General features: G+C 40.2%; 1 protein-coding gene across 2 annotated transcripts in view; it reads left to right on the forward strand.

Annotated features, from left to right (window-relative positions):
• The window catches only part of COL19A1 (collagen type XIX alpha 1 chain), a 2198704-nt gene that overhangs the window by 2168638 nt on the left and 15279 nt on the right, over nucleotides 1-14787 (forward strand). For both annotated transcript variants that reach the window (XM_085610910.1, XM_085610909.1), the window contains exon 52: nucleotides 10911-10988. In XM_085610910.1, coding sequence (XP_085467036.1) covers nucleotides 10911-10988 — 78 coding nt within the window. The remainder of the gene's footprint in view (nucleotides 1-10910; nucleotides 10989-14787) is intronic.

The following is a 14787-nucleotide window of genomic DNA, read 5'->3' on the forward strand; positions in this document are numbered from 1 at the left end:
GAAACTGACTGACTGACACTGATTGACTGATACTGACTGACTGACACTGACTGACACTGTCTGACACTGATTGACTGACACTGACTGACAGACACTGACTGACACTGATTGACTGACACTGACTGAATGACTGACACTGACTGACACTGACTGACACTGACTGACACTGACTGACTACTCTCTACTACTCTCTACTACTCACTCTACTACTCTCTACTACTCTCTCTCTACTACTCACTCTCTACTACTCACTCTCTACTACTGTCTACTACTCACTCTCTACTACTCTACTACGCTCTACTACTCATTCTCTACTACTCACTCTCTACTACTCTCTACTACTCACTCTCTACTACTCACTCTCTACTACTCTCTACTACTCACTCTCTACTACTACTCTCTCTACTACTCACTCTACTTCTCTCTACTATTCACTCTCTACTACTCACTCTCTACTACTCTCTACTACTCACTCTACTACTCTCTACTACTCTCTACCACTCACTCTCTACTCACTCTCTACTACTCTCTACTACTCTCTCTCTACTACCCACTCTCTACTACTCACTCTCTACTACTCACTTTCTACTACTCACTCACTACTACTCACTCTCTACTACTCACTCTCTACTACTCTCTCTCTACTACTCTCTGCTACTACTCTCTACTATTCACTCTCTACTACTCACTCTCTACTACTCTCTACTACTCACTCTCCTACTCTCTACTACTCTCTACCACTCACTCTCTACTACTCTACTACTCACTCTCTACTACTCTCTACTACTCACTCTCTAATACTGACTCTCTACTACTCACTCTCTACTACTCACTCTACTACTCTCTACTACTCACTCTCCACTATTCTCTCTCTACTACTCACTCTCTACTATTAACTCTCTACTACTCACTCTCTACTACTCACTCTCCACTACTCACTCTCTACTACTCGCTCTCTCCAACTCTCTACTACTCACTCTCTACTACTCTACTACTCTCTACTACTCTCTCTACTACTCACTCTCTAGTATTCTCTACTACTCACTCTACTGCTCTCTCCTACTCTCTACCACTCACTCTCTACTACTCTACTACTCACTCTCTACTACTCTCTCTCTACTACTCACTCTCTACAACTCACTACTACTCACTCTCTACTACTCTCTACTATTCACTCTGTACTACTCACTCTCAACTACTCACTCTCAACTACTCTCTACTACTCACTCTACTACTCACTCTCTACCACTCTACTACTCTCTCTCTTACTCTCTCTACTTCTCACTCTCTACTACTCACTCTCTACTACTCACTCTACTACTCTCTACTACTCACTCTCCACTACTCTCTCTCTACTACTCACTCTCTACTACTCACTCTCCACTACTCACTCTCTACTACTCGCTCTCTCAAACTCTCTACTACTCACTCTCTACTACTCTCTACTACTCTCTCTACTACTCACTCTCTACTATTCTCTACTGCTCTCTCCTACTCTCTACCACTCACTCTCCACTACTCTACTACTCACTCTCTACTACTCTCTCTCTACTACTCACTCTCTACAACTCACTACTACTCACTCTCTACTACTCACTCTCAACTACTCTCTACTACTCACTCTACTACTCACTCTCTACCACTCTACTACTCTCTCTTACTCTCTCTACTTCTCACTCTCTACTACTCTCTCTCTACTACACACTCTGTACTACTTTCTCTCTACTACTCGCTCTCTACTACTCTCTAGTACTCACTCTACTACTCACTCTCTATTACTCTCTACTACTCACTCTCTACTACTCCACTACTCTCTACTACTCACTCTCTACTACTCGCTCTCTACTACTCTACTATTATCTACTACTCTCTACTACTCACTATCTACTACTCACTCTCTGCTACTCTCTACTACTTACTCTCTAATACTCTCTACTACTCACTCTCTACTACTCTCTCTCTACTACTCTCTACTACTCTCTCTCTACTACTCTGCTACCCACTCTCTACTACTCACTCTCTACTACTCACTCTACACTACTCTCTCTCTACTACTCTCTACTACTCACTCTACTACTCACTCTCTACTACTCTCTAATACTCTCTCTCTGCTACTCACTCTCTACTACTCACTCTCTACTACTTTCTACTACTCACTCTCTACTACTCTCTACTACTCACTCTACTACTCACTCTCTACTACTCACTCTACTACTCTCTACTACTCACTCTCTGCTACTCTCTTTACTACTCTCTACTACTCTCTACTAATCATTCTCTACTCTCTATTACTCGCTCTCTACTCTCTACCTCTCTACCTCTCTCTACCTCTCTCTCTACTGCTCTCTACCTCTCTACCTCTACCTCTCTACCTCTACACCTCTACCTCTCTACCACTCTCTACACGCACATATATATGCATATATATGCATATGCAATTATATGTATGTATGTGTATATATATATATATATACATACATATATAAACATATATTATCTACTGGCGGTCGCCAGTAGATAGTTATAGTTAGGACCGTGTTTCCATAGGAAATCTCAAAATTCTATTTTGAATAACTTTGGCGCCGGTTGACGAATCCTCGCGAAATTTTCAAAACGAATGGGGCGCTCCGCTCAGCTTCTACCCTGAAAGTCTCGGGGTGATTCGTCAAGTGGGGGCCGAGAAAAAAGGAAATACTTTCAGGTTTTTTACTTTGATTCCATCAAGAAGGCATTCACATGTGTCACACATTTGCCATAAATTTGGAATGGTAGCACTCTAGTTGCTTATTAGATCACTGTAGTAAAGGTACTGCTCACCAGGGAAGTCTGCTGCTGATATTCAAAGTGCATGTTTCAGTCTACATGTCAGAATTTTTTAATGAAATAGAAGAGGATTTGAGAAGTCAAAATGTGCCCTAATTTCTTCTTTCTGTAACACTAATCATAATTTTTTATGGCAAAATGAAGCCCCTCATTTTGTTCCTTTGCAAATTAAATGTTTTAAGTGTTACCACTTTATTCCAATCAAGATTGCTTCAGGTGTGCTGTACTTTTATCATAAGTAAGACTGTTAGCGCTCTAGTTGTTCTTTAGAACACTCTGGGACATTCTGTCATTGGGCTATACTTGGGCTACATCTGGGTGATATGTGTGCTACATTTAGGCTCTTTTGTCTCTGGTGGCCATCTTGGGAGACTTATTTGTTATGAAGTTTCCTAATTTCCTCATTTACAACAGTCTCCTCAGTAGGAAATACTTTCAGTTTTTTACTTTGATTCCATCAAGAAGGCATTCAGATGTGTCACACATTTGCCATAAATTCAGAATGTTAGCACTCTAGTTGCTCATTAGATCACTGTAGTAAAGCTACTGCTCACCAGGGAAGTCTGCTGCTGGTATTGAAAGTGCATGTTTCAGTCTGCATGTCAGAATTTTTTAATGAAATAGAAGAGGATTGGATAAGTCACTCAAAATGTGCCCTACTTTTTCTTTCTGCAGCACTAATCATACTTTCTATGGCAAAATGAACCCCCTCATTTTGTTCCTTTTTAAATTAAATGTTTTAAGAGTTACCACTTTCTTCCAATCAAGATGTCTTGAGGTGTGCAATACGTTTGTCATAAGTAGGACTGTTAGCGCTCTATTGTTCTTTAGAACACTCTGGGAAGCTGCAGTAGAATACAAAGGAATCAACTGACAGTCTCTGCCCTTGTTGGATGTACATGTTTTACTGAGAATGTCAGACTTCATTCTCACATGACTGAGAAAGATAATGTGAATTTACAGAAAATATGCTCTCAGTTTAGCTTATAGATCACCATCCAAACCTCTCTGGGAAAAGCATGAGAAAATAGTTTTCTCTCAAACATGATTCATGATATCCCAGCAGAAGGCTTTTTCACATCGTAAAATCACCTTAGAACACACCACAATTCCTAAAATGAGTATGGTACCATCAACAAATGATTTATAATGTAACTAAAGTCTTAAAAACCTTCTATTAACTGCAATGTTTTTTAATGAGGTGTTATCATGTATATTGGTCCCAAGATGGCTGCCAACACTTCTTGGATGAAGTGCTGACAGCCAATCAGATCTCACGATGAGATGTGTGGTTAGGCTCCGCCCAGATATATATGTGATTTTACTTTTGATTTTCTCAGGAACTACTGAACGGATTTACACCATTTAACCAAAAGGCACGACTCTGAACCAAGGGCTACCTTGTTGCCAAATTTGGTGTAATTCCATTCAGCAGTTCAGGTTGTAGCTGTGACTAAAGGTTCCTATGGAAAATTGCATGGGGAAAACACGGTTTGGGACCCCTTCTTTTTCTCGGCCCCCGCTTGACGAATCGCCCCGAGACTTTCAGGATAGGAGCGGACCGGAGGTGGCCAAACGTTTTGAAAATTTCATGAAGATTCGTCAACTGTCGCCAAAGTTATTGAGTATAGAATGTTGCGGATTTCCTATGGAAAATAGGTCTTAACTGTAACTACCTACTGGCGACTGCCAATATATATATATATATATATATATATATATATATATATATATATATATATATATATATATATATATATATATCGAGAGTCCTCGTCTGCTACAATCTCCTCTGTGGATGAAAAAACGAACGTAGACCCAACTTTCGTGCAATTTTGTTTATTTTCTCTCATCAAATCCACCATATATATATATTTATTCACAACCCTCAATATATATATGTTTTTTATCTGGATATAGTTTACTGTAAAACTTTAAAGTTCTCAGCTATTTTTGTGGGTTGCACCAGTGTTACTTTTGACGGAGGAATTAATAACTATATTGTGGTTAAATTTAATGTTTAAAGCTAGTGATGTTTTGGCTTTGTTTGTTTCACAGAATAAAGTATTTTTTTGTTTGTTGACCCAGATTCCTGATCTGAAGCATTGTATTTTGTTATATTCTTACTTTTTGTTATTCAGTAGTTCTAACATCCTATTATGTTTGGATTGTACATGTTGAAATTCTAGATTTTCAAAAATAAATTCGATTTCCAGAGTATGTTGTCAGCAGATTTTGTATTGTGGGACATAATACACTAAATAATGTACATTTGATGGTGGCATTAAGCACCTACCATCTAACAGTGGTGACATTTTAGGATTGGAATTGGCTTTTTGGTAGTTGGTAATCAATAGGTTTATTCTTTTGTTGTTTTCAGGGGATCTCAAGATTTTATTGTTGAGTTTCCAAAACTTGTTTTCAGTGCTGAATATATTCCAAAACAAGTTATGCACAAATAGTGTGAGATTAATCTTGGTTCAAGTGTTGTGTATTCTGTGGCCTACTGTTAGTTACCTGATATCACAATATAGCCAGTTCTCAAATAAGATTTGTGGAGTGGTGAGATGAAGGTATAATTTTTTGATGTCAAGATGTTGCAGTCTTTCTTCATGCATTCTTTAGATTATATTTAGTACAGCAATTTTTCATAGTTTTGTGTGATTTTAGGGGTCATTATTTGCAATTAGAGGATCTATGTAGGGTGCAATCCATTGGAAGATTGATGTAACCCCCAAACAAGAGCAATGCGTTGTGTGGGATTGATTGTATTTTTCTGGATACATTTGCCTAGAACAAACAAATTGTTGACAACATAGACATTTTGGCCATCTTTATTTAGTTTGGAAAGAACCCACCTCCCCTCTTAATGAGTCAGATAATATAACATATTGCTGTTGGCTTTTTTTTGCAATTCAGGTTGTGATTCAATTTTTCTTACTTTTGTCTGAAGAGCAGGCTACTTCTCCTGCACAGCTTCTTTGTGTGGACATGGCTTCCTTCATACCAATTTTGCATTTATGTCACAAAATATAACCTTTCAGTTTATAGATATATACAGCAAACTTCCATATGTTTACTGAATGATTCCTATCCTTGGTGCTAAAGTTGATAATGTTTAAGCTGTTCTTAGGTGAAGTCATTTTCTAGAGGGTGAGGGATAGAATAAGTGCTGTAAGCCGCAGTCATGGTTTGGAATGGGTGAGTGCCCTTTACACGTACTTCTAGTGCTAGTTTGATTTTAAGAGCACCATATAGGTTCACCAGGTTCACATAAGCGAGTCTGGGAAAAATGTAAGCTTCAAAACAAAAAGGGAAAGAATTAGAGTTAAAGTAGAGAAAGAAAAGAGTAATACAGTAACAATGATGTTCAAAAACATGTTGATTTGAAAAACAAAGTCTCCTCAATACTCCAGGCGATCCCCTCCCACCCATCCCCAATCCTTGGATGAATGGTAATGGTGCTAAAAAGGACAGCAGTGCCAACCATGCGTGGTTAATTCTAGTTCTAACATATACACCAGCAGCGTGCCTGACAACATTTTTACAACTTTATGAAACATTGAGAAAGTGTATGAGAACTCTATAACAATACTACATTAAGAAGCGGGGATCCTCAAAGGGTATCTTCAACTTGTTACCATAGATTATCATGGTCATAATTGTTTTAACATAAGACTTGAAATATTCCAGGGATGTATCCTTTTGAGACTACATGACTGTAATGCCATTAGATCAACTTAAACTAAATGGATTTAAAAAATACTATCACTATTTGCAATATATAATACATTTAGTAGTATGTAGATCTACCTCGGTGTTAGTATCAGATGTCAGTGAATGATTTACGGGCATATTTACTAACATTTTACTCAATGCAGTGCAGCAAGTGAAGTTGTTGAGCTTTGTTGCTTAAAATGGCGAGAGTAGAAGTGTACCATAGTTTCAAAGAGATGGCGCAGTTCTGCTCTTTCGTAGTACAGGTGCACTTGTGACTGTCTAGAGCCAATGCAGGCATCCTTGCATCATATCGCCAGGGTGCCTGTGCTTGGTCAAGATATTTTCTGTGGAGGAAGAAATAACTTCCTGCAAAAAACTTTTTACCCTATTTCCTCTGTGTATGCATGTTGCAGAATGCAGCAAACATGAACAGAGGAAACAACGAGGAGGTATAAAGATATTTCTCCTCTTTACACCAGCCTCAGGCACACCATTTTGGTGCAAACCCATGTTTACACATCTTTATAAATAGGAGTTTGCGCCAAAATACATGAATGGATGCATGGGAACGTCCATGCACCACCCATGAAAGACCTACCTGACGCAAGGTAACGCATGACAGTGCTGCGTCAGGATTTGTGTGTCTTCATAAATTCCAAAATAGATTTTGCCTTGGAGCTGCACCAAAAAAATGACGCAGCCCAGACCCAAAATCTTAATAAATCTGAGCCTTAATATCTGTAGAAAAGTATACGCTGTGATGGTTAAGCTTTGTTGGTAGATTTCTTTTGAGCAATTACCTCCATTTCAGATTCTTCTCTCAAATCAAAACATTTGCTCATACTTTATTATTGAGGAAAATTAGAGTATTTACATTGCTAGATACTCAGAACTTTGAGGAATGTGCAAAAGAGAACTCCATGTTCAGAAGTAAGGTTAAAAAACCCTTTCTTGTTCCCAATGTTACTTTTGAGTAGTCTTTGGAGATGTATATCTTGAGGGGTTCCCAGTTGATATGATTGTTTCCTTATACATGTTCCAGTTTCTATGTGTTGGTAGAGAGGCTTACAGATTATTGGCCTGGGATTCTTCCTGTTGGATACCTTTTGTGACAGAACTCAATGCTCTCTTTCAAGTTCAAATTTTTTTTTGAAGATTATGCCAGTCATTTTTGGATTCCACTTTTCTAGAAAGAAATTCAAGTGCCTGCTGAGTCCTCTGCTCCTTCAGGAATACCAAAGATCCTTATGTTTCCTTTTTGGTTACTGTGTGCCAATTGACTCCTCTTTCTGTAGTAGATGAGGTTTACTTTCGATGAGCAACATCTTTTTTATTTACTATCAAAGTCTTCTAAGTTGCTGATTCTATTCTCTGCTACTTAGATTCTACTGTTTATTTGGTTCGTATCAGCCCGTTTAGCAGATATTTCTGTGTGCATGAAGTCAATGTTTGTTTTGGTAGACTTTACAAGGTCATGAACTTAACCCAGCATTTTATTATTACTTCTGTGGTACTGTTTAGGTCTGTCTTGATTGGTGAATCTGGGGTTGGCGGTTTGGCATCAAAACATTTTAGTTTTGGTTTCTGTTCTTTATCTGCCATTGTTATAGGCCCCGAAGCAAGCTCTCAAACCGGAGAGATATCTGGTATGGTCCAGTGACACAGTGGAGCAGGTGAAACAGTGAAGGAAGTAGTGTGGATTCACTGGTCCCAATAAAAATGATGGTTTGCTTGATGCCTTGTTTTGGAAGCGATGTTTCTGATGTTAACTCGGAAAGCACTGAGTAGGGATAGTCTCTGGGTAGAACATTCAACATATTTGTATATATTCATTCTGTATATTTTCAGTTCTCCTAATCTGAAGTGAGTCTGATGATAGTGACTTCTAAATTGTTGCTGCATAAGTGCCATTTCAATGCCTGAATGTGATCAATTCAATGCTGATACTTGTGGTTATATTTGCAGGTCACATGTTACATGTGCATATTACTCAAGTTATATAAGGGTTATGTATCCTGGAGTAATATTTCTGAGTATTGTCTCTGTATTTCAATGTTGTTGCTTAAAGAAAGGTTGGATTACAACAATCAGGGCCAAGTATTCCTGTTGTTGTCTAGTTTGTAAAGTTTGCAAGGATATTGATAGAAAAGTGCTCTAGCTATATAACCATTGTCTTTCTTTCAAGCGATGCAGCCTATGAACACAAAACATGGGGTGCAGGTGCCTATGTGCATCCCGCTCTTTTATTTAGCAGTTTAATCCTGAGTTCATTTATAAGGACATTGCGGGATCATGAGCCATACTGGGCATCATGTCATTGATGCATCAATTGCACAAATTATCAAAATTGTCAGTACTGCATTGTGAGTGGGTCTTTATTTATGTAACTGCAGTGGTGATCTGTGTAGTTGATGTAGGGCAGTTTCACTAGTTAAGGGAGAACGAAGCTGTACATTGCCATTTTGATTAATACGGCTGTGAATGGCTCATGTCTGTTTTCACAATGCCCAGTTTTGAGAATCCAAAACTGTCCTCGGTTGATCCTCTAGCACATAGATACTCACAAACATTTTCCGAGAGGCCGCAAAGTATGGTCTGAGGTGAGCCCGAGGGCTGCTTTGATGCCAGCAGGATGGGAGTGGGGCTTTTAAATATTGCAGGATACTTTCTTATATTATTTCCCTTTACTTCAGTTAGCTTGTAAGTAAAAGCTTACCCATTTATTTAACATCTTTCTGAATGTTAGTGCTCTCTGAAGTAAACAGCAGCCCGTGCTGCTATTAAAACGGGGGCCACATTTGAAGGTCAGGGGGGGTGCAGGCACCCCTGTGCCGTACTTTGACTATCACTGCTCTACCTCATGCCACAGTGTATAGTTGCATGTTGAGTGAAATCTGACTGCACCATTGATCAGAGATCATTATTGGAGCTTGATGTTTGTGAAGCTTCAGTGCAGCACCACCATCTTGGCAGCTTCCGTGGAAAGTTGCTCTATTATTCTCTTGTTAGTTCAGTCCTCGGTTAATCATGTATCCTGTCTTTCCAACACCCAGTATCAATTTTGTGCAGGTTTGTGAGCCTGCCATCTGCTGTAATTTGTGGCTAGGATTGAGACACACAGCTAAGCAGGAATGTTCCTCTTCATCGATCAATCAGGCAGTACTTACATAGCACCCAAGGGGGTATTCAGGTGCTGTGCTGCAGTGTCAGTCGAAGAGCTAAGTCTTGAGTATCTTCCTGAAGTAGGTCAATGAGAGTGAAGTATGGTTGTGGAGAGGAAGGGTGTTATGGACATGGTGGCGAGGTGGGAGAAGGATCGTCTTTTGGCGAATCAGATGCATGGTATCTGTGCGAGGGCAAGGTGAGCAGAGTGGAGGTTGCTGGGTCATGGAGGGCTTTGTAGGCCTAGGTCTGGAGCTCCATCCAAGCCAAACACCCCAAAAGTATATGATTCTAAAAGTGAAAAGGTGGCTTACTTGACTCATATGGCCATGGGGGAAAATAAAGCTTTTTGTGCTTCCTTCTCATTTTATTACAGTGTTTTGCAGAGTATTCCTTTAGAGAATGCATTCAATATTTATTTGCACTGCTAACACTGTGAGGTAACATCTCAGCCCACAATTATACTGGCTCTTAAGAATTGCTTGCATCATGATTGTTTGATACCTGTTCATTGCTTTGCTCTAACATTCAAAATTCAGTGATGGGGATTATTTAGTGCATGAGACCTTTGTCTGCAAATCTGATCCATGAATGGCTTGAAATGTGCTGTTTGGCTAAGTGGTAATCTAGAATAGTAGGTACAACAAAATGCCTGACCCATTAGTGGGGTTATATGCACATTTATTTCTGTCCAAATCTATAAAATTGTACATTGGTGACTGATATAATACTCTTTGTTGGTATGCATGTCAATGCTTATTTATTTGTCTTTTGTTCAGAAACAATATGTAAACTGGATAATAAGATTCAGGTGTAGCACAAATGTAGGATATTTCAGCCCTGGTAAACTTCATTTTTTAGGGGGATAAGGGGTGGGGTAGATAAGACATTTTGATGATGTCCTATTGTCACAAGTCTTAGAAAGTTGACTTGACAGAAGTAAAGAAGGCATCTGCTCAAACTCAGTAATATCATTCTATTGTAGGATAATTGTATTTTAAGCAAGATCAGATCATTACTAAGTTCTTTAATTTGAAAGGTATTAGGGTGACACACGTAAGCAATACTATTTACATACAGTTACATATTCAGAACAAAAGAATATCTTTTTATTGAATTCAGACATTTGCTCCATGTTGAGTTTGCCCAATCGAGTTGAAACAAAGATTCAAAACTCCTATGTTTTATATAATTGTTGATTGCAGGTTACAGAGGGCAGAAGGGTGAACGTGGTGAATTGGGCATTGGACTTCCAGGCCCTCCTGGTCCTCCTGGAACTTCAGGTAATATTCCTAAACTACTCATAATAGACAGTACCGTTTTGGCATGACAAACATATATGTTAATGTCTAATATGATTTGTAGTTAATGTCTAAAATTAATTGTATATCTATAGCTTTATGTATACTTGCACAGTACCACATTGCTGCATATGTACACTGTTTTGCTCCATTAGTAAAGGTCTTGAAAAAAAGGTTTAGGTACAGATTTAGGATTCCCTAAACGAATTGATAAATGTGTACAGAAGACGTTCTTGGGTAATTGCAATTTGTGCAAAATGCACTTCAGTTTTAAAGGACTGCTGTCCCTTTGCATATCAAACTGCAGAGGCACATGATCCTGCCTGCATTCACCTTCCTTCAAGAAGAAGAGGAGCATTCCCCCAATAGCATCACCTGCATTGGATTACCGGGCTCAGTGCAAAGAACTCAGACTAGGTCATGCTGCCTGACTCTGCACCAGGAACCATGATTCTGACTTTAACAGATGGTTGTGTCTATATCTCCCCTCTAGCCCTTAGGACCATCTAAGATCCTTTTTTGACCTCTTTACTCCCTTTTGAATGAAAAAAATTCTAGCATGAGTTACATATGGAACCTGCAATAGGCAAGGATAACTCAGTAATATGATTGGGATGCTCCTATGTGAATTAACGAATACTCCTCAAAGAATGAATTGACACATAGGGGCCGATTAGAATGAGTGTCGTAAAGCCTCTGACCTCAGGTCGAAGGCTTTCCGATACTCATCTTCGGTTTCAATTCTGACCGGCTGACAGCCGGTCAGAATTGAAACCGGACAGTCATTCCGGCAGGCTCCCGACGGGCTCCAGGAGCCCATCTGCCAGTCGGAGACCAGCCCGTAATCCAAATGAAAGGCGTTTCCGCCTTCTGGGTTATGATGCACGGTTTCCAGCAGGGTTTCCATGCCAGCCTTTCCGACATGGAAATCCTGTTGGAAAGCGTGTTTGGGGGCCCCTGGCAGGGCCCCCTTCTGTTTTCGGCCTTCGGTTGGGGGCCAAGGGGGCACCATAGGTGCCTCATGTTGATCTCTGCACCTTGTGGCAGGCACCTTTAGTTGCCTGCCACGGGTTCAGGGATAAACACTGACTCCCATTCCTCTATGGGAGCTTGTATTACTGCCAGTTCCCCTTAACACTATCAATCCCTGGATCTAAAAAATCATTTAGTATCCCTCAGTATTACCCATCCCTGAACTCTAAAAACCCTTACTCACCCTAAATATTAACTACTCCTGAAATCCTAAAAACTCCTTGCTACTACACAACACTACCATCTCTGAACCTTAAAAACGTTTACTACTCCAGAACGCTACCCATCGCTGAACCCCAAACCCCCTCTACTACCCTCAAGACTAAACATTCTTGAACCCTAAAAACCTTAACTACTTATAAAAATTGCTCATCACTGAACCCTAATCCCCTCCTACTGCCATCAACACAACTGTAAAAAAAGTTGGTTATTAGTTGGGGAGGATGTGAGTCCTTCCCAATAGACAGGTTCAACGCCAAGCTAAACCTTTGCTCCAACACTGGCAGTTTTGCATAGAGAAGGCCAGCTTAACTTAAGGAAAGTTGTGTAAAGTATTAAGCACTGCCAAACCAATGAAGATGTCAAAATACAACACAATAAACATTAATAAAATAGAGTTTGAAAATTAGTAAAAACAGGAATTAGAAAACTGACACAAACATTTTTAAAATCCAGCAAGTAAAACTAGAGATATTTCACTATTCATTGTTAATCAGTTCCTGGGCATGACTTCAGGTTGCCCGTGATGGAGAGGATGAAGTTGTTGGTTTTGGCGGGAAAAGCAATTGAGTGGGAAAATTAGAATTTTATGGCTTCTGAGGTTTTCTCACTGCGAGGATACTTTTCGTGTCTTTGCCCAGTCACGATTTCTATCTCCAATATTAGTCTTTTTTTGGAGTTCAGAATTCTCCAGTAGGGCAAAGCTAAGGTTGTGTACGATAAAGTCCCCTCGAAAGTTGATACCTTTACCGTGAGGTTCAGTTAAAGCTCCGCAGGTCTTAAAAGTCAGACATTTTCAGACTTTCATGGCCTCTTCTAATGCTTCCATGACCTCAGAGGCAGTACTTAGTGGTCAGGACTCACACCAGCAAAGGAAACCAGCAGGGTCCAGTACAGGCTCAGTTACCAGTGTTCAGCTGGTCACTCCTGGAAAGGGGCATCTTGCAGCTTGTTGTGTTCCTGTAGTCTTGCTTCAGGATTTCAGCTGCCTGACCTTGGGAGTTCACTTTTCAGTCCTGAGGACAAGTGGGAACTGATCTAGCTCCTTCTGTGTCCACACAGGTCACAGACAGCAGGCCCAGTCCTCTTGTGTTCATCCACAGCACAGGACTAGAAAGCATTCTGATGTGCTGTGTGTTGTATTCTGGTCTTCTCCTTCTCCCTGCTGCTCAGCCTGTGTGTGTGATGTCATCGGAATGTTCGTGGATGCATGGTTTGAAGTGTGGTCAGTTTGAGTGAGATGGGCTGAGCAGCTGGATGCTGCTCCCGGTGGGGCCTTCTTTACCATCCTACTTACTATGAATAAATCTACTTAACTACACCTATGGCTCTTGGATTACATTACCTGCCAGAGAACTTTCATCAATGTAACAGTGGCGACGATTGGAAGTAAAGAACCACGCGAAAACCTAAGGAACTGATGAAACTGCGCTTAAGTGAAGCAAGCTGAGCCTGAAGACAAAGCTAATCCACGCCTCGGATGCCCCACCGGTGTCTTTCATAACAGACAGCCTACCGAGGTATGTTTTAGGCGTTGGAAGTTGTGTGGCTCAATGAATGGTAACCTGTTTTACCTATTGACATCTTCAACTTAAAAAAATATATATCTTATAAGTATTTGACAAAGTGGGTCCTGAAACTTGAAACTCGCAAACATTGGACTTTTTGCCTGCGTACTACTGCAGTGTTTCTAAATGCCAAAATACTCTGTGGGAAATGTTAAACATAAGAAGCTTAATTTACCTGCCTTGTCAACAAAGGGCTTGCATTTTTCTCTGGATTGTTTTTATTTCTACAACGGAGATTGCTCTAGAACATTAATATGCCTGAATTTCCTTTTGATAACGATCTACATACACATGGGAAGCCCACATGGAATTATCTGACTTCGTGATCTGGCAGAATGTTAGCGCTTTCATCAACTGGCTGAGGCATTGTGTTTCGTTTTTTTCACATTTGATTTGCTGCAGTCATGACAAGTCTGTGAGATGCCTTGCAAGTGTTGGCACCCGGTATGGATTGTTTCGCGATGCCAAGGATGTGCTTAACTGAGTGTTTTGCCATGGAACTGTAGTGGGCAGTTGCTATTTTTGACAAGGGTGCAATTTTTAAAAACGGAAGCACGAGCTATGCTTGGTCCGCGCGCTCTTACCGTTCTACGCTCGAACTGGCATCTTCTCTGACGTCGCAGCTATTCCACCTCCGATGGCACCAGCAATTACACTGCTGATTCACGTTGTCACTCACAGACGCGCCTGGAGCCACCCGGCAGGCGTCCATCAACGTGCCGCCATTTTGAGCCCTCTATTACCATTGGGCAACACTGCCACCTTGTGGATTTTGATGGATCCTTCCCAGTTCTGTTTCAACATCTGTTCTAATGGGATTTTATTCAAGCATTTTTTTCAGTGACGACAACGGTGACAACTTTATATTATTTTAGTTTGTTATTTTATAGTTACGGTGCAAAACTTAGAGTCAAATCTGCACTGTTAATGTATAAAGTACAGTGGTAAAGTCTTGCAAGAGC

Source organism: Triturus cristatus, chromosome 6 (assembly GCF_964204655.1).
Source record: "Triturus cristatus chromosome 6, aTriCri1.1, whole genome shotgun sequence".
Taxonomy (NCBI): Eukaryota; Metazoa; Chordata; class Amphibia; order Caudata; family Salamandridae; genus Triturus; species Triturus cristatus.